General features: G+C 40.6%; 3 protein-coding genes across 5 annotated transcripts in view; 1 reads left to right on the top strand and 2 right to left on the bottom strand.

Annotated features, from left to right (window-relative positions):
• LOC137015309 (uncharacterized) overlaps positions 1-27899 on the bottom strand; it is a 289835-nt gene that overhangs the window by 134785 nt on the left and 127151 nt on the right. The gene's annotated exons all lie outside the window — the stretch shown is intronic.
• On the bottom strand, positions 420-8391 carry LOC137015305 (von Willebrand factor A domain-containing protein 5A-like). Of its 2 annotated transcripts, XM_067380182.1 has the most exons (15): positions 8315-8391; positions 6797-6863; positions 6627-6715; positions 6398-6542; positions 6234-6313; positions 6035-6149; positions 5784-5942; positions 5451-5554; positions 4291-4508; positions 2110-2145; positions 1918-1956; positions 1751-1834; positions 1501-1640; positions 1302-1425; positions 420-1228 (listed from the first exon to the last, which is right to left on the bottom strand). In XM_067380182.1, the coding sequence occupies exons 1-15, from the start codon at positions 8350-8352 to the stop codon at positions 1149-1151; spliced, it is 1518 nt and encodes a 505-aa protein (XP_067236283.1). In that variant the 5' UTR covers positions 8353-8391; the 3' UTR covers positions 420-1148. The 2 variants fall into 2 exon arrangements, with proteins under 2 accessions (XP_067236283.1, XP_067236282.1); XM_067380181.1 differs by having other exon boundaries at positions 420-1425.
• LOC137015306 (bifunctional apoptosis regulator-like) lies at positions 7639-15944 on the top strand. 2 transcript variants are annotated; one of them, XM_067380183.1, is made up of 8 exons: positions 7639-7683; positions 8184-8434; positions 13431-13683; positions 13894-14063; positions 14339-14477; positions 14586-14762; positions 15130-15326; positions 15437-15944. In XM_067380183.1, exons 1-8 carry the CDS (start codon positions 7654-7656, stop codon positions 15633-15635), a joined length of 1416 nt encoding a protein of 471 aa, XP_067236284.1. In that variant the 5' UTR covers positions 7639-7653; the 3' UTR covers positions 15636-15944. The 2 variants fall into 2 exon arrangements, with proteins under 2 accessions (XP_067236284.1, XP_067236285.1); XM_067380184.1 differs by lacking the exon at positions 7639-7683 and adding an exon at positions 7778-8074.

Raw genomic sequence — 27899 nt, 5'->3', positions numbered from 1 at the left:
CAGTTTAGATCATTATTAAAGTAATTTTTTTTTTTCTTCATAAAATTGTAATATTTCATGTGCAAGCTAATGATTGCGTATGATTTGTGGTAAATTGGTAAACAAAAAAAAACAAAAAAACAAAAAAAAAGTAATTCTTATCTCCCAAAACACAGCAGAAATGTTTATATGAGACACACACACACACACACACACACACACACACACACACACACACACACACACACACACACACACACACACACACACACACACACACACACACACACACACACACACACACACACACACACACACACACACACACACACACACACACACACACACACACAGATTATTTTTACTAAAGTAAAAAAAACAAAAAACATTCAATATAACAAAAATTTGCATATTTTACAAGACAAATATGGTACTTTAAGAGGTAATTCAAATAAAAAAATCACAAAAGAAATGCATAAATTGATAATTTTTATTTTACTCAAGAATAAATAAAAAAGGGATGACATGTGAGACCTTCATGGCCAAACGTGTCCCCAAAGGGCTGCTCTGTGACGGACACAAGAGGGTCGAGCTGTTTCTGATGAATTCAGAGTGATTTAGTTTCAACACTGAATAATCATTAAATTGATTACAGTTCAGGTTTTGGGACATATATATATATATAGTATCTGTGGTCAGTCATGGGTCATGTATGACATTAAAAAGCATTAAATTAGATCTGAAGATACCTGTTTTTTTAAACCTGACCAATGTTTTACCACAGTTTTACAATAAAAAGTGATCCAATGATTAATTAGTGTCAGGACGGCACATTAATCACACAGAAATAAAGTGATATTAGCATTATTTCACAAAAGAGAGAGGGTCTGTTTATGATTATTTGTAATCACACAAAACAATTGATATATTGATGCTTTCTCTTTGATAATTTCTTTAATTTTCCGCCCAATGCCCCAGGATAGTGTTCTGAAGTCCAGAACATAGAGCAGCATAAGATTATACATTCACAGTCATATTTAGAGCAATAACATGAACTGAGGTCAGGCCCTAAAGCTTCCCTCTGTCACGATACAAACAGAAATGTGTCTGTGTTTCTCTATTAATTCTGTTCAAGATCAAGAGTGAGTTATTTGTTCTTCTGACAGTCTTCAGATTCCCAGCATGCCTTCAGTCACCTGACATCCCAACAGGACGTTCCCGTCACACACACACTGAGACAGGCCGTCCGCTGAAACACACACACACTGTAGCAGAACATCTACAGGAAGCACTGAACGCTGAATGAATGGATGTCGACTCACGTTTCTGAGAGCGGATCCATGACGCCGCCTTCATGGCCACAAACTGCCACTCCACCTGGTCACCTGATCTACACGAGTATAACCAGATCAGAGCCAGAACGGTGGCCCACACGGACCCGTCCACCTGGAACACACAACCACACGTCACACACTCACGCTGAACTGATCACACACACACATATGACATCATATACCCCACCTGTGCCGGTCTGTGATTGGTCACCTCGTCCTCAGTCTTCCCAAACACGTAAGCTAAGTCGTAGCTCAGCTCCCAGCATCCCGAGGCCTTCTGAAGAGAGACCAGCCGGAGCAAAGGGTCCATCTGGGGCTCGGGTTCGGCTGAAACACACAGAAGGAAGCTAGACACGTAAAGCAGCGCTATTTCTGATATGATGATTAAAGCAGATAAATGAAATCCAGGGCACTGTTTTCTGGATGTGTGGATTTACCTGGACGTAAAGCACAACATTCATCAGACGAATCAGGAGGAGGTTGTGAGCTGAAGAACTTAGCCACTGATCTACAGGCGCGTGCTGAAGAACAAAAAAGACTATTAGATTCATGTACACATTCAAAACAGAACAAGAAAAGCTCAGTCAAGTATATCTCGACTTACACATTATAGAACCGCCTGCTTTACGGGAAGACAACCTTGCTAAGAAAAAGAGAGAAACTGATAAGGGTATATGCTGAAAACAATCATTCAAAGAGCGACATTCAGATATGGAGAAAAAGACAACAAGAAAATACACATTCAATAAAGAACAAAGCAAGTGGAGTGAAGTGTCTGTCTGTGTATTTCTCTTACGCATTCCAGAACAAGCCATCAATCGAGCCGCCATTGCTAAGAAAACAGAGACAAAAGCACATGTAAGAATATAAGACACTTTAAAAACACAAATCTGACACAACCACAAACAAAAACACTCACACCAAACCAGCTTCTGATAAAAACACACACACACACACACACACACCTTGACCATTCTTAATTTTCCTATTTTTTCGAGTGATTTCTTCAATGCATTGGCATAGAAAAAACACAGTTCTGCATTACCAGCACAAAGAGATAAAGAAAAAAATAATAATACAAAAAGAAGAAAGAAAAAAAGAACAGAAAATTAAAAATGGTCAAGCGACCCCCATTGGACCACTAGTGGTTAAATAAAGAACAATGCATATGATTTCTTTCTATGATTTCCCATAAGGCCACCATACATCGTGAACATTTCTAATAAAGAATGCAATTTCACATATTAATGTGCGCACACTAGTATTAAACTATAATGTGGCAGGAAAATGTCTCGGGTTACGCGTGTAACCGTGGTTCCCTGAGAAAGGGAACAAGACACTGCACCCTCTTGAGGACACGATGGGGAATGAACGGTGTTTGAAGAACTGAAAAAAAGGTCGCTGTTTGGATTTAAATAGGCATAAGCTTAAGAGTCTATGAATGGATCATTATTACAGTGATTATTATGTTTTTAGCATGTTATATGTTTAGCAACAGTTCTTTTAACCCTAACAGATGGAGTGTGTAGCTTTTCATTTCTTAAACAACCATGTTTTAAGATGTACTTTAAGATGTAAGATTGGCACCTCTGAGTCCAGAGCCTACATTTACTGAGAGTCTTTGGGATGTGCTGGAGGAGACTTTACAGAGCTCTCACCTCTTGCATTGTCAATACAAGATCTTGACCAAAAATTGCTAACCTCTTGATGGAAATGAATGTTATGATGTTATTTCCATCAAGAGGTGCATCAGTATTTGGTGAGAAATATTCTTGTATGTGATGCTAAAGTCTACTAAAGTCTATGAGCTCCCTCTGTTGCTCTGACTGCAATCCTCGGATTGCAATCACATAATTTCAAGGAAAATTTACAGAAATGTGTGGTAAACATATGATATATTATCAATATATTTCTAAATGTGTAAGACTTTGGATTTAAAAGCCTTAATGGAGTTGTTTTGTGAACTCCTGTGATTGTAAATAAACGGAAGCAGGTGAAACTGAATAGGTGTGCGTTCTCTTTTTATGTGAATATAAATATCAGTTAGATTCAGCTTGAATGATGTGCACTCCTGACAAATTAAAATTACTTACTGTAACATTTTTTATTGTAAAACATTGGTCAAATATTGATGTTGGAGTCTTAAGTCTTTAAGTAAAGATCAAGCGTTCACTGCAGTCATGCTGACCAAACAGTGGAAATATAACTTGATTTTGGCCTCGGTGCTTGAGGTCCGAGGCTATTGGCCCAGCTCGGCACGTTGATAGCCCTGCCTCGCACTGGCCTGACAGTGGAAATGTGGCTAAGGAGGCTCACAGAGAGCCTAACAGCTCAAACACCGGTCATGCCGGAGGCATTCCCTATAGTGTCCTCAAGAGGATGCAGTGTGAGTTCCCATTCGATAGGGAACTGATTATGAAATCATACTCCTAAACAATCCTGATCCTGGTGTACTCCAGAGTTTAGTTCCAACCTGCTCCAACACACTCACCTGGGCCGTGTCCGAAATCACCCACTAGCTGTTAGACGCTGGTCTAATGTGGCTACGGCATAACATCAAACAGGTGTAAATTTCATTTTGATTATAAATTATAAAATTATAAATTTTGATTTTTTTGATTATTAAATCATTTTATTAATGTTTATACATGCTAGTTTCCATGAATTCAAAATAAGACTTTTTATTACTACTGGAGCAGCCAGGTTGCTAATTTTCAAGTAATTATTAAACAGGAATCACAAACTGTGCAAAAGAGGCAGCCCTTCCAGCGCACTCAGTGTCTGAATTCACTCACTCGCTTTCATTTGGGCTGTATTAGTGCACTAATGTGGGGAATAGTGAATGATTTCATATACACCCCTGGAAGTTTCGAGAGAATTTAATAAGGATGGGAACTAAACTCTGGTGGACAGTGTCTCTCCAGGATCAGAACTGGGCAGCCCTGCTGTAAACACACACAGAAATCAGTGAACTTACCCTGTACTGGCACTCTCCTCTGCAGCAGCGGCCCTTTCACCGTCTGTTTGCTGTCTTTATTAACACCGATGAAGGCTGTATGAACGCTGCTCACTCCTGCCTGAACACTGAGCTCCACGATCCTGCTCCTGACGGCCTCCGCGTCTGCTCCTCCGGCCCGCTCCTCCAGCTCCAGAGAGCGGATCACAGACCGGGCCGCCAGCCGGTGGATCGTCAGTCTGCAGCAACAAACACAAACCTGTCAAATATACAGTCTTCACTGTCAGAGACGCAGCTCGGAGATCTGATATGGTGGAGTAATGTCAACACAACCATGATATTAGGTCATATGATCCGGCTCTTCTTTGTATTGTTTCATGTCATATCTATAATTGTCCTGCTAAAGCCAAAACAAGCACTGACTGAAAACTGAACAATAATAAACCCTAACCCGGCTGATAGAAGAGGCAATGGAAGATCACAGAGGTAACAAATTCAGCAACTTAAATAAGTAAATAAATACATAAATAAATATAAATCTGAGTGTGTATCAGTGGTGGACAGTAACAAAGAATTTATATTATACAATTTTATCAGCGACTTAAGTACTTAACTGTACTTTATCACAGTAGTTTTATTTTGGTAAACTTTTACTTTCACTAAATCTGCCATAAAAGCTGTTTCAGCCCATTGAAACGCTTGAATGTGAAGATGTCACTGTGTGTACAGAGCAGGCCCAGCATATTCCCCGCTGATGTGTGTGTTTGCACAGCATTCCTCTAGAAATGTTAATGCATTTTGCCACATGTAACATTAGTACAGTCTAATTTTATACTATTTGTTGCCACATTTACACAAATTTTGATTTTCCTATTTTTTGTGGTACATATTTTTACTTGTTTGAACTTGAATTATCAGTAACGTAAACTGATATTTTAGTATATGTTTCAACAGCGTAAAACAAACTAAAACGTTTTCTTATTTGCATATCGGTACTTATTAAATGTCTGCACTGATCTTTTATTATTAGTGCTCTGACTAATGACTGGTCTGACTAGTAAAAAACAATCAGTATTTTTACATTTAATACCTAATTTAAAAATCAAGTACTTTTGTACTTTACATGTACAATTGAAAAAGAATACTCAAAGGGTTAGTTCAGCCATGAGTGTGTGTGTTACCCCGTGTCTTCCGTTGGTTTGAGAGTAAACTGGAGCTGGTTAGTCACTGGTTGGTCCTTCAGTCTGTATTTCACAGTTACAGCTCCTTCTGCCTCTCCTGAACTCTATGATGAGAGAGAAAGAAAACGTAACGTGCGCATTTGATGATTTTACACTCTTCAGCTCTTTTCTTTCAAGGACCAGTGGTGCACCACATCTGGGTTCGGACACGCCACACAAAATGATCGACATGTTGGATTTTTCCCAGTGGCTACTGGTTGAAGAGCCCTTGGTTTACACAGTGTGGCACTGGTCTCCAAAGTTTCTTTAAATTAACCATTAAAAAGCTTTGACCTGTCCTTTCAGCTGAGCGTAGATGAGCGCCCTCTGACCCTGGAGCAGGGTGTTGATGGGTGGTGACAGCGTGTCCACCGTAACGCCCTCAGGAACGGTCCAGTCCACAGAGATATTATCCACAGCCGGCTGGAGAGCAAACCTGAGCGACTGCATCACCTGACAGAGAGGACAAGAAGAAAGAGTGGTAAATAAAAACCCTGAACATCTTGTACTGATTCTGTCCACTCTGTTTCCACAGCAGATCTTACTTTGGGCTGCATGCGGTCAGTGCCTGTGATGAACTGAGCGTGACCTGAACCTTCTCTGGCCATTCCTGTGATGAGAGCCGTACTCGCACCCTCACCGATCCCGAAGGAGAAACACCTGAAGACAGGAGAACACAATCACCTGACATGAGCTAAACGCTGTGATGTCAGGAGATGAGGAGGAGTGAGACGTGAGCTCCACCTGTGAGAGTAGACGTGACTCTTCACCAGGTCCAGCACCTCTTTAGTGTTCCACACCTCTCCATCCGTGAAGATGAACAGCTGAGAGAGAATCAGTGTCAGGCTGAGGAAACACCTCACCGACGTTCAGAAAGAGTGTTTGATGATTAATATGTTTGGCTGTACCTGTCGGGGGTGATCCGGGTGACAGGGCTGACTGTAGATGTGTTTCAGCGGCTGGAGGATCTCTGTGCCGCCCATGTCTGCATCCATGTCCTTTACTCTCCGTAGAGCCTCTTCCATTGTGTCCTCGCTGTACACAACACTCTGACTGCAACGACACACACCACAGTCTCTCACAAAACCACACTAAATAGCATAATTCCTGAAGAACAACTAGCGTTTGGATACTGACGGGAAGAAGGACTCAAATCGAGAGCCGAATCCATAGATGTTGAAGTAGCATCCCATGGGCAGACTCTTCAGCAGCAACAACAGCGTGTCCTAGAGAGACACGTGCACAGATGAGTACAGTGACTCAATACATCTCAATAAACGTGTCATATTATAAATCCTAAATCTTACTCTTGCACTTTCAATGCGCATCTGTACGTCTTTCCCATGATGCATCCTGCATTCCATACTGCCAGATCTGTCAACCACAAAAACAAACTCGCCTTGAGATGCCAATGATGACAACGGTTCTGCACAGGTGAAGCACGTGACTCATGAATGTTACGTCATGAAAGTCCCTTTTTTGTTCAATATAAAAACATTCATATAATACCTTGTGCACAGCGTGAAGGACTATAGAGCTTTGACATTACTGGAAGAAGAAAAATACTCAAATAACATTTCAAGTCTAATAATAATATAAAGAGGTTTAACAGACAAATGTACAATTATGTATAAAAACTTGGCAAGAAAAAATAGATAGATTTTTTTTATTTTATCAGAGTTATAAATTCATTCCAAATAAGACATCCTTAAACACCAGAGAAAACTTTTCAAAAAAAGAAGCACATACAAATAAACAAAATTTCTTTCAAAAGATCCCACAATCCCTAAAAAGTGAGGATAGACTCATCTTCCACTTCACAAAAAGAGCATAGAGGATCCATCTCAGGAAACTTTATATATAAAGATTCTTCTTTATCCTTTTGGTGATCACATATTTGTTGGGTAAAGACCGCACCTTCTTCCAATGAATATCATCAAAACAATCCCTCTACTAAGAGATTTCAGAAGGAACAATATCATTCTTCTATTCCTGAGGGAGGGACTGGACAAAAAGCAAATCTTCCCTATTGCTGTGTCACAAGGATGATCCCAAGAGCTGGAAGAAGGTGAAGAGTCTCCTGAGTTTTTAAAGTGGGAATGACATCCATCCCTACAGAAAAGTCTCGTGGAGTGACAATATTTAGTTCATAAGAAAGCAAACGATGTTGAGAAACCAGAAGCAATCTTTCTCTGTGAGTAACTTTATGTGTTGTTTTTTACAGGATATGAATGTACAAATATTAGCAATGGTAATGAAGCACATCAGAAGTGAAAGTGAATGTCAGGATTCTGAGAGGGAGGACCAGATACACAGACTGAAAGAGTGTGTGTGTGTGTGTTTGGGTATTTATGATGGTTTGAGCTAAATTGGCATCGAAATGTACTGCCCCTCAATGGAAAGTCCCCATAAATATAGGAAATGACGCGTCACGTGTGTGTGTTTTGAGTAGGCAGTGCTGCGCTGAAATAAAGCAGTTTCTCTTTCTCTTCTGTCGTGATCTGTGAGAAACGAGTGTTTAAATGACTAAACCGAAAGAGCCGATATGAGAGGAGAGACGATTAGCTGACCGGCGCTGAGACTGAGTGAGACATGAACCTGCCTGAAGACACTTACAGGAGCCGTCCTGTTATAAGATCTGTGTGTGTGTGTGTGTGTGTGTGTGTGTGTGTGTGTGTGTGTGTGTGTTGACAGAGTGTGATGGACGAGTGGATCCCTGTAGACCCGGAGCTCAGCGAGTCTGAGGAGCCGATGGCGGGACTGTCTGCGTCTGAGTTCAGCTGTCACTGCTGTTACGAGGTGCTGGTCGAGCCCACCACACTCACCTGTGGACACAGCTTCTGCCGCCACTGCCTGGCCACATGGTGGGCGTCCGCTCTCCGGACCGACTGCCCAGAGTGCCGAGCGGTATGGCAGGGCTTTCCCAAAGTCAACATCCTGCTCCGGTGAGAGACGCGGAATGTAGTTATCATCAGGTTTGGAAGTAACGGGATACATAACGGCGTTACGTAATCAGGATAAAAATATGGCAACTGTAATTTGTTAGTTACATCCAAAAACAAATTAATCAGAATACAGTTATATTTAGAAGAAAACGGGAATACTATCAGGATTATAATGGTTTCATTCAAAGCTAAATAAATTAATATTTTGACATAAAGCTGTATTAAACGCTGCTTGATTATAGTCAAGTCAAGTCACCTTTATTTATATAGTGCTTTTTACAATGCAGATTGTATCAAAGCAGCTTAACATTGATAACTGGTACATAATTTTTGCTGCACAGCAGCTCTTCAAGAATAGTGTCAATGCAGGCAGATCAAAGCACTGCTGAATAAATGTCAAGAATACTGTTGAATATCAAATGTCAAGTCAAATGTCAAGTGTCCCCAACTAAGCAAGCCAAAGGCGACAGCGGCAAGGAACCCAAACTCCAACAGGTGACATCAGGTGGCAAACAAGTGGAAAATAGGTGTTAAAATGGAGAAAAAAACCTTGGGAGAAACCAGGCTTAGTCGGGGGGGCAGTCCTCCTCTGGCGAACAGTGCTTTGTTACAATTCAGGTTGCTATCATAAGACTGATAGGATCACAACATTCAAATAATTTATTTCAGTTCCATCCAGTCCAGTTATAGTTCCTGGTTCTGTTGCCAGTCATGACTCACGTGAGCCACCTGCTGGTGTATGCGCAATAACACCTGTCTACAGTCATTCCCTCAGACGCTGAGACGCTGCTAAAGGCTGAAGCCCCAGGTATACTTCAGCCGTCCGTGTTCGTGACGTCATTTTCGGCCGCACAGCACCCCAGCCAACATAGCTTGGTGGGGTCCAGATGGGAGTCACCTGGGCAGCCTAACTGGGGCCCAGACATTTTTGTCCACGGTTTCCATGGAGGCCCCACATGGGTTAGCCCAGATGAAATGAACACTGCTCAGTGTGCACACTACAGGCTGTTAAATGTAACACAGAAACATGCTGGAGTTAATGAGATAATTAGGTGATAATGAGCAGAATCACTGAAGGACAGAGAAACAACAAGAACTACGACTTCAGCCACAACCTTCGATGAAATCAACTGAAGATAAAAGACATTAAATCTCTGAAGATCTGATTAAACATCTCCATAAACAGCTTTACCAGCTTCACTCATTACTAACCAGACTGACTTTATTTCTGACATTCATCTACAGAAGCTCTTATTGAGAATTATGTTCGTTATGGCAAGAAAAACAAGAGACAATATGGTCACCTGCTAAATGATAAAAATATAGTCATCATTTAGTGTCTTAATTCACTGATCTAATGACTGAACTTTTTATGAGCAAAATGTGTTTAACTTTGTGCTGGATCTCTTCTAGAATTACAACAATAAAAATGTTTTAATCAGAAAATTTGAAAAACACATTGTTCACTAAACACTTCAAACCTCCTGAGAGATTTAGTTACAAACAGACGTCAAGAATCAGCGTATGATTCTCAACAATGGTGACATGCTTCATGCTGCAATGCATTCTGGGAGCCATGGATGAGTTTTGTATGAGGCACCCAGAATGCATTGCAGCATGTCACCATTGCTGAGAATCATATGCTGATTCTTGATGTCTGTGTGTGAATAAATCTTGCAGCTGTTTTAAAGGATTTAATGTACATTGTATTTTTCAGATTTATTCTTCTGCTCTGGTTTTTGTAACTTTTTTTTTAGTTGTTCTGAGGAAGATCCAGTACAAAAGTAACATTTTTTTCATATAAAGCTCAGTCATTAGATCAGTGAACAAAGCAATAAAATGAATTAGATTCATATCATTGAACAGCTGACAGCAGTTAAACATATTGTCTTTTGTTTTTCTTGCCATAACAAACAGCAAGAGCAGCCAAAGAAACATTATTACTAAAACAGACAAGAGGCAAACTGCCTAACTGAAGTAAGCGCTGACCTCGATCACGGTGACATAAAAACAAACTTATTTTCAACAAATCATCAACATCTAAACCTCTGGTAATTCTCAATAACAACTTTTGTAGATGAATGTCAGAAATAAAGTCAGTCTGGTTAGTAATGAGTGAAGCTGGTAAAGCTGTTTGTGGAGTTGTTTAATCAGATCTTCAGAGATTTAATGTCTTTTATCTTCAGTTGATTTCATCGAAGGATGTGACTGAAGTCGTAGTTCTTGTTGTTTCTCTGTCCTTCAGTGATTCTGCTCATTATCACCTAATTATCTCATTAACTCCAGCATGTTTCTGTGTTACATTTAACAGCCTGTAGTGTGCACACTGAGCAGTGTTCATTTCATCTGGGCTAACCCATGTGGGGCCTCCATGGAAACCGTGGACAAAAATGTCTGGGCCCCAGTTAGGCTGCCCAGGTGACTCCCATCTGGACCCCACCAAGCTATGTTGGCTGGGGCGGTGCGCGTGCAACAGCGCATGCGCAAGCAGGAAAGAAGAGTCCACTAGATGGCAATATGCACAGTACTGAGCACAATGTGCAGTCGTCGACGAAGAGTGTGTGAAGAACGATTCAAAAATAAGACGAGTAAACTCAAAATCATGCCTTCTCCAACGTTTTTGATTCCTGTTTTCTTGGTGTATCTTCTGAACTATGTTGCAATAGTGGCTGCACTATTTTTCTTCTCCAATCCTGCCTAGCGAATGTCCGGTTGTCTGGTAATAGTATAGAAAGAAATTTCACTGCACATGTGTCGAACTCTGTCATCCGCGCGCATCCTTGGTTTAGTATACTTTGAAAGACGCGCGTGAAGGCCCTTTCACACAGGACGCGGTATGCGCTGCGCTCGCCGCTGGGTTCAGCGCAGCTCTTCAGATAGAAAGCGATTTGCGATTTTGAGCACAGTAGGCGGAGTTTTCCAAACATGTAGCGGGAGTTTTATACATAGTCATTTGATTGTTGTTCCACCTTTCGTCAGCAGCAAAGTATGTCCCGTGCAAAGAAGTGAGCAATAGCAATAGCCCTGCTTGTACGAAGCAGAAAGAGCAGCTCTTGACAGTGTCTGTCATGTCTTCATGACACAGCTTTTCTCCCGATGTCTCTATACGACCAGCAAACTTGTATTGTATAGCTCTGGAAATTACAACACAGTAAATAGCTGTTTATCCATTTTGCTTTCCGATTGTTTGGATGCCCCGTTGCTATTGGTCGCGCGGGTAATCGTCACAGAGCGCAGCGGCAAAAGTTGAACTATTTTGCACTTTGACCGAGGCGTTGCACTCAAGCTGCGCTCCGCTGCGTCTGCACTTCGGTCAACGCAGTCCTCACGCGGCGCTAGCCATTGAAACAAATGGGTTTCATAGCGCAGCGCATACTGCATCCTGTGTGAAAGGGCCTGACGCGCCCGGGCGCGGAAGGTGAAGTATACCCGGAGCTTGATACTTCTGCGTCGGACCTACGCCTGAGCCTCTGCGCTGTAGATTATCTGTTTTCATTTATACTTCAGCGTTGACATGCATGCAGACCACTAGGTGGCAGTGTCCGCGGCCATGTTGAGTATCAAGTCAAAAGCCGAAGAAGAAGCAGCTTGTCATGTACTTGTATTTATTATGTCTATGATGTACATTGTCAGAGAAGCTTCAGCAGTGATGGCGAAAATGTAAATGGTGTTTTTTATTTTTAAATGTGTGTAATCAATAAGGTACGAGAGGCTGTGCTGTATCATCAATAAGTCACGGCTGAAGGGTGTTGTTAGGCACGACGTGAAGCGGAGTAACCCCTTTAGCGTGTCTTATTCATGATACAGCACTAGCCTTGAGTACCTTATTGCTTTAATTAAATGGTTACTACACAATACAAATATTAAAGCCCAAAATATGTATCAGTGCAGCTTTCATGAAGTAAACGTTCACTAAAGCCTTCCTTCTGCCGAAAAAAATAGTTCCTGACCGTGAACAGCAACAGAAGTTACATTATTACACCATTAGATGGCGGCAAAGACTGCCTTTATGAGTGTGTCAGTCAGTAGTGAACATTGAAAAGACTGAATTGTTGTGAACACAGAACAAGACGCACCTGACAAATGACTAGCGCTGTCAGTCACGGGAAAACCCCTTAACTGTTAAAAGGACAGGATAATACATCATTTAAACAGATGTTTTATTATGAACATAGGACTGACCTGAAGGAAAATGTTAAATCTGAATGCAGGTAATAAACTCGTTCACTCAATCTCTTTCTCACAACACTCACATGATACAGTTAGATTCAATGAACAATATCAGCTGAGAACAAACTCTTTACTAAGAGTGGTTGCTAAGGGTGTTGTTGATAGGGTTAGGGTCATAGTGTTTTATCGTGAATAAACACAGCTATTGACCAATCAGAATCAAGGACAGGAACTAACCATTTTATAAATAAACTATAAATATTTTTTCCCCTTGTACATGTTCAAAAAAAAAAATAAATAAAAAAAAAAACCTGTAATACCATACTTTAGCCACTAGATGTCTGCAGAGCCTTTTATATTAATATACGGGGCTGGTGAAACAAGACACGATAGCTTTGTTTTAATAGCCTAGTTTTTATTAGTTTTAATTTTAAATTCATATTAAATAAAAGTACTTTGATTATATTATTTTTTACTTGACTTTATTTACATATGTGACCTTGAAGGAATCAAAAAGTAATCAGATTACATTACTTTCATATTGTGTTGTTTACGTTACTGAATACTTAATTTATTTATTTATGAAGTAAATTGTAACTGTAATGGAATACATTTGGAAAGTAACTTTCCCAACCATTATAGTTCCTGTTACAGTTATTATAGTAATCATTATAGTTTAATGGTTTGTGGTGTGAATGGGCTTTAGGTTCACACAGTTACTGATCGAGTTAAGTTTGGTGCTGGTGACTGTCTAATGTTCATGTTCTCAATCAGACACACAATGAAACAGCCTGTGTGTGTGTGTGTGTGTGTGTGTGTGTGTCAGGGATGCGGTGGAGAAGTTGTTTCCCGCTGATGTCAGCCGACGGAAACAGGCCGTCCTGAGCAATCCGCGGCTCCGTCATGTTCTCCAGGCCTTCCAGCAGCAGGGGAAGAGAGAGGCCCCTCGCGCAGCTCCGCCACAGAACCTACCACTGTTTAATATACTGAACCGACCACCGTTTAATATGCTGAATCCACCACAGATCAACATCAGAGAGTTTCTGGCTGGAATCAAGACAGCGCTGTGCTGTGTGGCTGTGAGTGACACACACACACACACACACACACACACACACACACACACACACACACACACACACGCGCACACGCGCACACACACGCGCACACGCGCACACACACACACACACACACAGACACACACACACACACACACACACACACACACATACTGAGGATGAGTTGTTGTACTGCATCATCACTGTGTGTGTGTGTGTGTGTGTGTGTAGACTGTGTTGTTAGTGTACCGTGCGTTCAGTATCAGCTCCAGTCATGATGTGCTGCTCAGTAAACCACTCAGCAGGTGGAGCGCTGATGATGTCACTCTGTGGGTGGAGCATCTGAGTGTCTGGACCAATCAGTACAAACAAACCTTCCTCAGGGAACAGATCAATGGCAGGTAACACAAACACACACACACACACACTTTATATTTGTCCTCAAACTCTATAAATGAGCATTATATATATATATATATATATATATAGAGAGAGAGAGAGAGAGAGAGAGAGAGAGAGAGAGAGCGAGAGAGAGAGAGAGAGAGCTTCCTTAATATTTTGGGAAGGTCATCAATCATTACATTTGGGTCTTTGGCATCAAAAGGTTTGAGAACCTGTTCTAGAGTGCCGTCACACACATATCACCATTGAAATGTGTAATGTGTGTGTGTGTCAGAACGCTGTCTGCTCTCAGCGATGAAGATCTGTCTGCGGCTCCGTTCAGCATCAGGAATCAGTCTCACCGACGGATCATCCTGGAGGAGCTGCACAGACTCAAAGAGCGCCGAGTCTCACTCAACCTCTGGCAGTACAAGGTGAGTGTGTGTGTGTGTGTGTGTGTGTGTGTGAGTGTGTGTATGCTTCACTCAAGTTCATTCATCATGGATGGTAAGATTAAGCACCATCTCTCTCTCTCTCTTTAGGATCTGCATTTCGGGAAGACTCTGTTTCTGCTGTTGAGTTTGCGCAGATTTCCCCGGCTGACGCTGCTCTATCTGTTTCTGTTTGATTATGACGACACATTTCTGCCCTTCATTCACACCAGTTGCCCCGCACAAACAACCGCAGCAACGCAAGACCGCCTGACCGACACACCGCTGGTGCGTCACTGTCTTTTCACTCTCCAGCACATCTGCATACGAATGAAGCTGTCTGCCCCCTAGTGGCAGTCACAGGACTTTCAGACTGTTCGTAAAGCAGCAACTTATCACTATGGAAATAATCATGTTTGGTGGAAAAAAAAGAGTAACTCTCACCTCGCTCTCACAATTTTCATTATAAGAATACAATCTAGCCGTAAAATACTTTTAACTAGAAATATTTCAAATCACCCAAAGCTGAAACTGGACCTGAAAATGTGCCATATGCACACAGTCTGTAAATGAAAGACTTTCAGGTCTGTAGAGATAACGAAAAGGTGTTTTTATGTTTTTTATCACAACTCTTTTTCTGCATCTGCCGCATCAGGACCGTCCGGGTTGGCGTCAGTGGGCGGAGTTTCTGCTCATGTACCTCCTTTTGCCCTATCAGCTGCTGTCTGCATTCGCCTGGCACTGGCTGAGCGTTCATAACTGGACCACACGCATCGTCATCTTTCACGCCCTGTTACTGTCCGTGCAGGATGTGCATTTCTTCTGGACACTGTTGAAGAGAGGACAGATGAGGTACAGAGAAAAGAAAAGAAAGATGTTCTCCATGTTTAGTGACTTTAAACAGCATTAGCACAGTTAGAGCTGTTGTGTGACGGATGATTGTTGTGTGTGTGTGACTGCAGGACGCTCCCTGTGAGGGTTTGGCACGAGGTGTTAGCAGAGATACTGGACTCGTCTCTGTTTGTGCTGCTGTGGCCGCTGATGCCGACGTTCTTCTGGAACTTTCTGTTCTACTTCGATCTGTACGTCTGCCCCTTCGACACTGCAGTGCTGGTGAAACGAACTTTCCTGCAGACGGACACACACCAGCGGAGGATCTGAAACACACACTGGCATGCTGGGACTTTACTCTCAAACGCATCACACTGCTTTTATGTGATATTCAGTTTTACAGTATAGTCGGTTTCTGACTTATTCGCTTGTATTCATTCATCTCTTCAGTCACCTCTTTGAGTGTTTGTTTCGTGCTGTTTAAGAGAAATTAAGAGACAATTCTGTGCAATTAAAATCAATAATGCAATATTTATTTTTATATTATATGATTTACATGAATGTAATAATCTGGGGCAAAACTGTTAAATAAAAAGAGAAAGCTCTGGTGTTGTTGAGAGACATGTTAATATTAGATAAGAAGTGTGTTTGTTGCTGATATGTTGTTATTGCAGTGATCACTTGGCAAGATGTTTGTTCTTCATAATAGGAAAATTGCATTAAAATATTGTCAAAATATAAATCGCCCTCTATACTCTCTGTAGCTCAAATTAGCTCAAAAGGGAAAATATGAATAATTAATCATAACTTGTTATAATTAATTATAAATATTTGGATCAGTTAATCGAATTAACTTGATGTAGCTCAATTAATATTACAATCAATTAATCTGTTCGGCCAGCGAACACTCAGTATTGATTGAGTATTTTCCCTGGCCACAGAAAAATATCGCTTTCTTAGCTTGTAGCTAACCGTATCATAACGGGAATGAAGCTATGAAAAGAGTCATTTAACAAGCGGCAAGAAACATCAGTTTCAATACTATTAAGCACCTTTGTTAACAAAAGGGGTTTACAATCTTAATACTAAATCGCTGTTTAGTGTTATCGCCGTTAACGATACTTGCAAATGCCTTAGCTGTTGAGGAGAGAAATCCTTGATGGTTCGGTCCGATGGTGCTGAAGTTGTAATCAATATCTTCTGCATTGAATAAGGAAAATTAATACAAACATGCACTGTTAATTTGACTCTTTTGTGGTTGAGGCAGTTGCGCATGGCTTGAAGTAAGTGAGGCCTACCAGCCCGGCTCGGGGACCGGGTGGGATCTCACGTGACAGCAATCCGTAATATCAGCAGGAACAAAGAGAAGAACCAGAAGACCAAGTGTGATCTGCGTGGGGGCTTTTTGAACTCTTCAGAAAGTCTCCACCTTCAAGTCTTGGCTTGACCAATGAGAAAGGTGCAATTCTCTGGCGGAAGATTTTCTTTGTTTGAAAGTGAACACATTTGCATGAGGGGAGTAGACTAATAAATTTGTGTACATTTTTACTCTGATAAATATAACAAACATACAATGCACTTGGAATGTCCAAGTGATATAACTTGACAAAAGTGGTTGGCGAGGACCAGCCGGCCGCCTCACAGATGCCTTTAATGGAGACACCAGTAGACCAGGCTCACGAGGAGGCCATGCCTCTAGTGGAGTGGGCTCGTACTCCTATGGGGCAATGTAGGCCCATAGAGGAGTAACAAAGAACGATAGCATCCACAATCCAACGCGAGAGTCTTTGCTTTATGACCAAAAGCCCCTTGGTGTGGTCACTAAAGCACACAAAGAGCTGGTCCAACTACCGAAAAAGCGCGGAAAGTTTGATGTATGTCCTCAATGCCCTAACAGGGCAGAGTAAATCCAGCTCACGCTCGTCCCCTGAAGGAGGTAGTGCTGAGAGGGTAATTACCTGTGAGTCGAGAGCACCTTAGGAATGTAGTCATGCCGGGGTTTCAGGATGATCTTCGAGTCATTAAGCCCAAATTCGAGGCCTGCAGGGCTCACGGAGAGGGCCTACAGATCGCCTACACGCTTGACCGATGCTAGAGCCAATAGCAGAGCAGTCTTAAGAGATAGGGGCCGAAGGTCAGCTGACCGCAGCGGTTCAAAGGGAGGGACTTTGAGCACTCTGAGGATCATGGAGAGGTCCCAGGTGGGTACTGAGAGGGCGAGGGGGAGTCAGCCTCCTAGAACCTCTCAAGAAACACACAACTAAGTTGTTTCTCCGTACCGACTGGCCAGCAATAGGGGCATGAAATGCTGCTATGGCTGCTTGTATACTTTGAGCGTGGAGGGTGTGAGACTCTTGTCCAGGCGCTCTTGGAGAAATTACAATATCAAAGATATGTCACACTCAACTGGATCTTCGTTTCGAGCCGCACACCAGTCGAGGAAGACCAACCATTTTTGGGCATAGAGGGGGGATCGGCCACAGGCTTTCGTTGAGAGTTGTCTTCTGAGGCGAAGAGGTCGACCTCTACTTTCCTGAAGATTTCCCAGATTCTGAGAACCATCCGGGGTCCTTCCAGGGGTTCAGAGCTGTTAAACAGGCCTAATTCACCCTGACATGGAAGCGGCCGTGCCGCCAAGTGTGAGGTGGGACCCGAAGGTTTAGCCAGTACTGCAGAGGCCGCATTCGTAGGAGGCCGAGCTGCAGGACTGGGGAGGCAGAAGCCATCAGCCCTAGCATCCTCTTGAAACACTTCAGAGGAAGACGGGCTCTGATCCTGACAGAAGCCATGGGCTGTTGAATGGCCAGAACACGCTCTGGTGAGACTGTCGCCCTCATTTGGGCTGAGTCGAAAACAGCTCCCAGGAATGAAATTCGTTGGCTGGGGAGCAGTGAGCTCTTCTCGAAATTGACCCTGAGTCCCAGTGGCTGAGGAGCATGGACCTGTGGTGTGCTAGCTCGTCCTGAGACTGGGCCAGTATGAGCCAATCGTCGTGGTAATTCAAACGTGGATTCCCATCTGTCTCAGAGCTGCGTCCTTGCACTTCGTAAAAGAGCGAGGAGCTAGGGGACAGCCCTAATGGAAGGACCGTTTATTGATATGCCACTCCCTCATAGGCGAATCTCAAGGATGGCCTGTGGTGGGAGGCTATCTGGATGTGAAAGTATTTATAATCCCCAGCACCCAACCTGACACTCCGGGGATGGCCTGCCAGACCTCGGCCCGCGTGGCAAGGGGTTGGATCAGATCAGATGACAGGCTGTTTGCAGTGGAAACGGAAATCTCTGAGTACGTTTGTATGTTATTGTATTTGCTATAACAGCAACAGGCTGCATGGGCATGTGAACATGTTTGGGCCCAACAAACACATTGCTTCCAACAACCTGCACTGAACGAGCATAACAGAGGCAGTTTCCAGTGAAAACGGTCTAACCGCAGCGAGGCGTTTTTCTGGTGAGAGCATCCATCTTCAGTGGAGGCGGCTTGCGGGGCGGGGCCGGCAAGTGACACACTCAGAAATTCATAATTTTACCACATGCATCAGTGAATAATGCTATTTTAGAAGAAATTTGTTCCATGAGTCACACCTGGTAGTTATAGGGGAGCTAGTCATGTCATAGATCTGCATTCAGCTGATCACTGACAGTGTGGTACTCGCCCTGAAGCGCATGCAGCGCCTGAAGATTCCCTGTTGTAGAAAAAGTGAGACACACGGGTGTAGACCGGGAAAACTCACTTAGTCCTGTTCACTTGGCCCTGTAACCTTTGTTTTTCATCTCAGTTGAGTGAAAGAACAGAGGAGCCGCTTTCTTGATAAAGCACTTCATGAATGCAGCGAGTCGAGAGAGAGCGTGTGTCCTTAATGAACGTGACCTGCGGGGGCGGAGCTGGCAAGCGACACGCTCAGAGGCTCGGCATCTTACAACAGACAACAGAGAAATATGCTCTTTCAGTTAATATATTCCATGAGCCTCATCTGAGTCAGGGGAGAGCATCATGTCATATTCAGCTGGGTGCTGTCAGCATTGAGCTCGCTCACTTAACGAGTCTTGCCTGGGTTAGGGGAGAGCGTCATGTCATATTCAGCTGAGCTCTGTCAGCATTAAACTCGCACTTGCGCACTCGCAGTGAGAGCGCTCGTCCTCAATGAGGAGACTGAGTTACACTGCGTTATTGAAAAAGGCTTCAGTAATCAGAGAAAAAAAAAGAGTTTTCCCCACACGGACTATGAGTGAAGTATCGAAAGGGAACGAGTGAGTTGTACATCAGTTGTACACTTATTTATTGCGGTGCACTGTGGGATTTAATGAGTGCACTCGATATCGTCCACTATGTTTTCGGACACCCCTACAAATGGCTGTCCCCTCAACTAGTGCCCTATTTAAGGGTATAGGGGGTGATTTCGGACACAGCAGAGACTGTCGCTGTGCCCACAGCTGATTGGTTCAATATTTGTTTGCGATCTGCTAACCAGAACAAAACCCGTCTAGCAGCAGGTTACAGTATTTCACTAGGCAAACAACACCAGTTAGTGTTAGTTTAGGGTACATTTACACGACAACGATATGCTTAAAACTGAGAAGTTTTTCATTTGAGTTTTCTGTGTACAGACGACACCACTGTAAAATTTGCATTCCAGGGGCTAAATATCATGTTATTTGGGTTCGTTTAAACCCGCGGCAACAGTGATAAGCAGCCCGATTCCGCGGGAAAACCGGGCACTTGGCAACACTTCACATCACATGGTCATGTCTAAACGAATCAAGCTCTGGTTCAACTCTTCACTGTGAGATGTTTGTTTCTGTTTCTGTTTTGATTGGAGCTTGAAGTGTCGGTGAGTTTGACGGTAAGTTCAGTTATCAGCTTTATTTAATATCGTGTCATGTTGTTATGTGATGTTGTTCTGTGTGTTTATATGATCTCTTGTTCACTGACAACAACAAACACTGACTACCATGAAATGGCGCCGGAAATGAAGGTACATATACTGGATCTGCGTCATGACTTCACTTTTCTAATCTTTATCCAAATTATATCAGGGGCCAAGATGGCGTCGTCATAGGAGGGCACGTAGGTGTGGGCTGCTAAGGTGATGTGGTGAAACAACTAACTTGTTACTAACCTCAAAACCATGGGCGTGACGAGCGAGGGCGAAGCAATAGAGGTGCATGACTTGTGATAGAAATATTTTATGTCAACATGTACAGAAAATGCAGACTAAGGATGCTCAGTCATATGATTAGCTTAGATCATTACAAACCAATCACCAGAACAAATCACAATGAAGAAGACATTGATTTTTACTCAACTGTTAAATGTGCATGCATCTTTCTATTCATTGAGACTCACTCTGTAGTTGTGACGAGTGATCTCCCGGCCGTAAATAAAACTTCATTTCTACAAAGAGCAACTTGGAAGTCGAGTCAGGTATATGCTGCGCAGCTGAGCAATAGAAGGACTAAAGACTCTACGCTCAAAAGACCACAGCAGAGACAGTGATAGTGTTGGAAGACTACAGAGTCGCCCTCGGGGTGAGGCTGTAATACTCAGAGTTAGTATTAATGATCCAGTGTCGGACCAGCGTACACCTGAGAAGGACGGTGAGAGTGTATAGATGCTAAAGATCTGTGTGCTCATGTGTGATTGAGGTAGTGTTAGTAGCTTCTTGATGGGACGCCGTCCGAAGTACCTCAAATTACCTCGAAGTATTGGAAATGTATTAGAAGTATTCGAGAAGGGAATTACCTCGAGATACTGAAGTATTATATTATATTTAGGAAGGGAATTACCTCGAAGGTACTGTAGTACTATATTGATACTGAGTATTATATATATTATATTGACAACTGGAGGTTGTTTGAATTGTCAGTGGTGAAGTCGGATTAGTATCGAGAATTTCCACGACAGACTCGACACCAATTTTCGATGAGGGGGCTCTTGGTACTCCCTTTCCTGAAACTCCTGTGAAACCGATGGCCAAAAAAACCAAAGGTCAGGAGGAAAGATGGCCAGAAAGAAGCGATGGAAATGCGAGTGTACTATCTGCAATACGAGAAACTTTCAAAAAAAAAATTGAAATGACAACCGATTCTACATCTAAAATGCTTGAAAGTCTCTCATCGACGGTTCATCAACTGGTATTGGATGTAGGACAACACAGCGAAACACTGAAATGTCTTGATAGTGAGACAAAAACTTTGAAAGAGGAAAATAAATCCCTGAGAGCCGGTCTGTGTGAGTGCAGAAGTTATAGCTGGAGGTGGCTGCTCAAGTTGCACGGGGTTAAAGAAAGAGCAGGGGAGGTTGTCAGGAGGGTGGAAAATGGCACCAGATGTTCGCGCCAGCTTAAATGATGGCATGGATATAGCTCATCGGCTGGGTCCAGCAAGGGATGACGGAAAGACAAGAGCCATCATTGTTTTGTTCTCCTTCCACCAGGTGCGAGATGGCATCTGGCGGGCTGCAAGAAGATGCAAGTATCTGGAAGACAACTTTTTTCTCTTTATGCAACATCTATGGGTTTAACTCTCACTCCTCTAATAAGATTCTTTTTTCTCAAATTTCTGCTAAAGTCAAAGAACTACTTACTGAATATTAAGGTTCTTATGTTATTCTAGGTGGTGACTTTAATGAGTGCATGGATGATGCTTTAGATAGATATCCCCACAGGCCTAGTGATGTTGCACTAAGAAATGACTTGATTCTCTCTCGGTGTTCTGATCTTTCTTTGACTGATTCATGGCGTTTTTATAACCCAGATCCACTGGATTATACTTGGTCCAACAAAAATTTATCTCTTCATTTCAGAATAGATTTTTTTTTAATCTCCTCTTCAATTCTTCATCTTACTAAAGACATTTCTCATGCCTTTGCTCCCTTATCAGGTCATAAGCAAATTTTATTACAGCTTGGTGGGCTGCAGTCTAACTCTAAATTGCGGGACTACTGGAAATTTAATAATACTTTAATAAAGGACAGCAAATTCAATGATAGTGTAATAAACCTTGAAAAATCATTTTTTTCTGACGTATGTAATGGTTACAAAGAAAAATGGGAATATTTCAAATACAAAATTAGACTAATTGCTATCAAAAGATGTAAAGAACTGAAAGCCAATAGACATCAGTTAGACTCTAATTTGATTTGTCGATTAAATGAGTTATTATTAAAAGAGAACATCTCAGAAGAAGAAAAACTGGAGCTGAATAGTAACAATTTGAAAATCAATGAACTTTATTTAGAGGTAGCCAAAGGGGCTTTTTTAAGATCTAGAGCCAAATGGCTAGAAGAAGTTGAAAAAAATTGTAGCTATTTTTTTTTGCACTTGAAAAAAGAAATGGAAAGAAAAAAGTTCTTACTGCCCTTAATATCGATGGAGTAATTTGTAAAGATCCTATTCAGATCTCTAAATTTGTTACAAAATGTTATAGTAACCTTTACTCTTCTAATTTCGATGCTAATAAATCTATTGACCAAATTCAGTGCTTTATTCCTACTATTAATGATCGCAATAAATGTTATTATGAATTAGATATTAGTTGTGATGAAGTGTAGAAAGCTCTTCATTCAATGAAAAAAGGGAAATCCCCGGGCATCGATGGCCTTACCATAGAATTTTACACTCACTTTTGGGATATTATTAAATCCCCTTTGCTCAATATGTATAAAGAATGCATCATTCAGAGAGAGATGACAGTAACTATGAAACAAGGGATTATTTCCCTTATCTCTAAACCCAACAAAGATAACTGGCACCCTATTTCACTTCTTACTGTAGATTATAAAATTCTAACTTCGGTTTATGCCAATAGATTAAAATTGAACCTCAATTCTGTTATATCTGAAACACAGTCTGGTTTTTTAAAAGGCCGTCATATATCCAGCAACATAAGATTGGTCCTAGATTTGATGGATTACGCAGATTCCATGCACTCTCAAGGTCTTATTCTCTTTCTTGATTTTTGCAAGGCCTTTGACACGATTGAACACCATTTTCTTTTAAAATCACTTAAGTTGTTTGGTTTGGGGGACTCTTTTATTTCCACTATAGTAGAGTATCATATACACTATGTCAGAATGATGATTTATTACCCTGATTTATGACCCAAATTTCTGTGTGTTGTCAGTCAAGCTGACTGGACAGTGGATGTCAAATATGTTTTTTATGGGGGTTTGTCGTCAGGAAGTCATAAATAATGATATCAAATTTACGACACAATGTGCAACAGAAATAGCAAAATGTAAAAGTCCTGCATACATCACCAGAGAGAAGTTTACTCACTCATTCAATCTGCTTATGAAATTTTGATTAAAAAACAAAATAAAATGATCAAAACAAAACAAGCGCTAATGAATTGTAAGATCCATAACATGTAGATAGGATGGAATTTCATTCTATGGCAACTTTAGGTTAACATCTATACCGAAGATAATGGTAAGATGTTCAGTTTAAGACTTTTAGTAACATTGTCATATTAAATTGTTTTGAGAAAAATTAAAATGCACCGTACATATTGAATATAACACTACATATTGGTAATTTCAGTGTTTTTCAAAATATACAAACACTTTTAAACAGTATTCTGCAATCTGAATAAACCATTATTATTTCTATAACATAGAGATTCTTAGAAGTCAGGGACATTAGATCTGATCACAGTTTTATTAAACAAAAACAAACGTACAGCAATGAACACAGAGATTGGGACATCTATATGAAACTGATCCGTTTCAACAGAACTTCTTGTCGGTGTTACAGACATCACAGATGTTTAAAGTGTTTTTGGAGTAGCCGTTGTAATGCTAGAGCTGTAGAATGTCTCTGTGTTTTAGTTACTTTATCTTAAAACTTATTTAAATGCCAAATTCAGGAGATAGGGCCTGTAGGTGCTCCAAGGATGTGACGCCTTCAGTAGCGAGGGTCGCTGATAGAAAGATATCTTTATACCATTGTTTTACAGCGTTTTTAAAAACAATACTTAGGTGTTTTACAAGATAACATATTTCAGAGTTCCTTGTGCTATATTCAGTATCCACATACCGCCCCAAAAAATCTATTTCAGCGCTATTTAAAAACTCGGATGACGAAGATTTAAACCATTATTTTATTAAGTCAAGCAAATTCATGGAGAACGTACATGGACAAACAAGCTAAGAACACCTAGAGTTCACTAACATTACACCAGATTCAAGGAAAAAAACCATGTGTAAGGAAAGCAGACACACACACACACACACACACACACACACACACACACACACACACACACACACACACACACACACACACACACAAACAATACAAGCACACAGCAATACGCTGAAAATGTGGATATTAAAAATTGGTAAACAATTTCGAAAGCTGTGTGTTTCAGGAAAAGTGCAAACAAATCGAAGAAGCATAATAAGCACAAATGTCTCCAAACTGTTACATCCTAATATTTGAGCTGGTTTCAGAGTCAGTTGACTGCTGGGAAAAACCTTGTGACTTGTGTGAAGTTTGATGAGGCCGAGAACACCAGCATTGTTAAACATGCGGTACAATAACAATGTTCAATAGAAACAAGAATCCAACTGACTGAGACTGAGTTTGTTTCACATATAACTGTAAATTATCTCAGTAAAAACAGTTCACTTGCATTTGCTAGTTATAACTATTAACATTTATGATATGTTAGAACATTTTAGTAATTTGGTGCTGAGGACAAAAACTGCTGATCACGTTTTTATAAAAAGAATAACAAATGGTATAGACAAAAAACACAACGTCTGATTTCTGGATCAGATCTAAAGGACAGACACCAAAAAACACTGGTGTCAAATTATTGGTGTTGACAGAATAAAAAAGGGCTTGAATTATCCCACCCTTCACTTAAAACTACTACTTATCAAGTGTAATTAATTTACTTAAAGACAAACACAAAAGAACTGTGTATCTATGACTGTGCCATGAAACTGACAGCTTTAAGTGTAAAAGTTTGAAGTGTAATAGCTGTATAACAGAAAAACAGCAAGACTCACTTTTCATGTTGAGGCGTTGTGTCTTGTGATCCCACATCATAGACAGACCAGAAAGATGACCTAAAAGAAATATCATTGGTTTAGTCTTAAGCAGTGTCATGTCGAAGAACTAGAAGAAGCCGTTTAATTCTCTTTATGATGTATTCGATAATGTTTTCATTAACTCCTGTGAACATGTTTGACCACATTCTGAGAGCAGTCTTTACAAACTGTACAAACATACAAAAACAAAGAAACAAAATGTAAACAACATCATCGACTAGTGGAAAAATGTAATTTACAAAACAACATAAATTAGACATAGATTAGTTTTCTTGTTTGTACTATATGCTTAAAACTTAATGATCAACATGATTCCCTTGTGGTTGTTAAACACCTCAGGTAAATAATTTTAAATGTAGTTGTCAAAAGAAAAAAGGTTCATCCATACATTTAAAAAAGTTTTCTAAGTGGGAATTATATATTTGTGAGGAAACCACTCGGCTACATTAGTAATAAAAAATGCTGGTCATCAGACTGTTTTAAAAGAAATTAAAGAATAAAATAAAAGTAAAAAGTTTAAAGAAAATAGACATCATGTCTTGCTTTTGTGGCAAACAAATGTATAAATATTTAAATGTTTAAAACTTATTTTACTGTATTTGTATGTATTTGTTCTTTTGCAACACACACACACACACACACACACACACACACACACACACACACACACTAACTAGTAAAACTAAAACATTTCAAATGTATCAAAAGTAAAGACACATTCAGATCTGAAGAAGAACAAACAAAATGTCATAAAAATGCCGATCTGGGGTAAGATACAACCTCCATAAATTTACCCATATATCTAACTATAAATCAAACTCACCCTATATCTCATTGACACTCTTGACCTGCCAATCAGGGGACAACAGCCATAAATTCAGCCATAAAAAACAACCATTGACAACCACTGACCTGCCAATCAAGGCTCACAGCCCTCATAAAACATATTTGACATCCACTGTCCAGTCAGCTTGACTGACAACACACAGAAAATCTGGGTCATAAATCAGGGCCATAAATCATCATTCTGACACAGTGTATATGATACTCTACTCACTATTTCTATGTTTTATAAAGGAATAAATAGTTCTGTTGTTATTAATTTTGACACTTTTCACAGATTTGATGTACAGCGTGGTGTAAGGCAGGGTTGCCCTTCTTTATTTTTATTAGTTACTGAGTTGTTATCTGTGAGCATTGTTCAGAATCAAGAATTGAAAGGAATTTCTGCTTTCGGGAGGGAGATTAAGATTTCACAGTTAGCAGACGACACCACATTATTTTTAAAAGATGAAAAATGCGTGTCAAAGGCTTTAGATTTAATGAACTATTTTTCCTGTGCTTCTGGTTTAAAACTAAAAATCTCAAAATGTGAGATCATGTCTGATTCCTTATGATTCCATTGAAAATATTCCTGTTAAGTCCACAGTGAAATGCCTAGGTATTTATATTACTAAAAATCTTTTGGCAAGACGACACTTAAATTTTTCTGCTAGGATAATTAAATCTAAAAATATTCGTAATATCCGGTTACAGCGGGACCTGTCGTTATATGGCAGAGTCCTCCTATCAAAGGCAGAAGGTCTCTCTCATTTTGTATATCCATCTTTATCCTTATTTGTTGAGTACAAAATTGCCAAAGAAGTCAATAAGCTTTTTTTAGATTTCATTTGGAAAAAGAAGTCTCATAAATTAAAAAAGGAGGTGCTCTCTAACAGTAGAGCAGAAGGAGGTATTGATTTTTTAGATTTTTCAGACATGATAAATATCTTTAACATAAATTGGCTTAAAAGATGTCTTGCCAATTCAAGATCGATTTGGTCTTTTATCCCCAATCAATTAACCAATTATTTTAAACTGTAATTATTTACCTTCTAAGCTACCTATTGCTTTGTTTAAATTTCACCAGCAATGTGTCCTTGCTTGGAAGCTGTGTTATGTTCATCGTTTTTCACCTCATAAAACAGTGTTATGGAATAACAGTGATATCACTGTCAGAAATAAATCTCTGTTTTTCCCAGGTGGTTCCAAAATAATATTAAAGGAATCCTCTCTTTATTTGATGACTCGGGTAACCTTTTTACTTATGAGCAATTTATGACTTTCCACAATTTCCCGATTCCTCCAAAAGAGTTTAACACAGTGATTAAAGCAATCTCTCCTGGGTTAATTCATCTTGTTAAAAGCCACTCCCTATATATAATCCAAGGAGAATAGTCTGAACTTTGTTCTTGGATGGAATTGATCTCTTGAAGAGAAGAAATGTACCAATAGACATGTATGCCGGATCTTTCAATTCAAGAACCAAGAGGAAAATTCTATTGGAGATCTTTAATAGAAGATATAGATTGGAAAAAGGCATGGCTTTTACCAGGAAAATACTGCATATCCAATAAAGCTAAAGAAATACATTTCAAATTTTTACATAAAATATATCCTGTTAACTCTAATATTTCTAAATATCTGGACATTGACAGCTCATGTTCTTTTTGTAAACTAGCAGAGGAGACATTTGCTCATCTGTTTTATGAT

The sequence above is a fragment of the Chanodichthys erythropterus genome, chromosome 24, assembly GCF_024489055.1.
Source record: "Chanodichthys erythropterus isolate Z2021 chromosome 24, ASM2448905v1, whole genome shotgun sequence".
Taxonomy (NCBI): domain Eukaryota; kingdom Metazoa; phylum Chordata; class Actinopteri; order Cypriniformes; family Xenocyprididae; genus Chanodichthys; species Chanodichthys erythropterus.
Note: the sequence above shows the minus strand (reverse complement) of the source record. Positions and strands in the feature narration are given on the sequence as shown.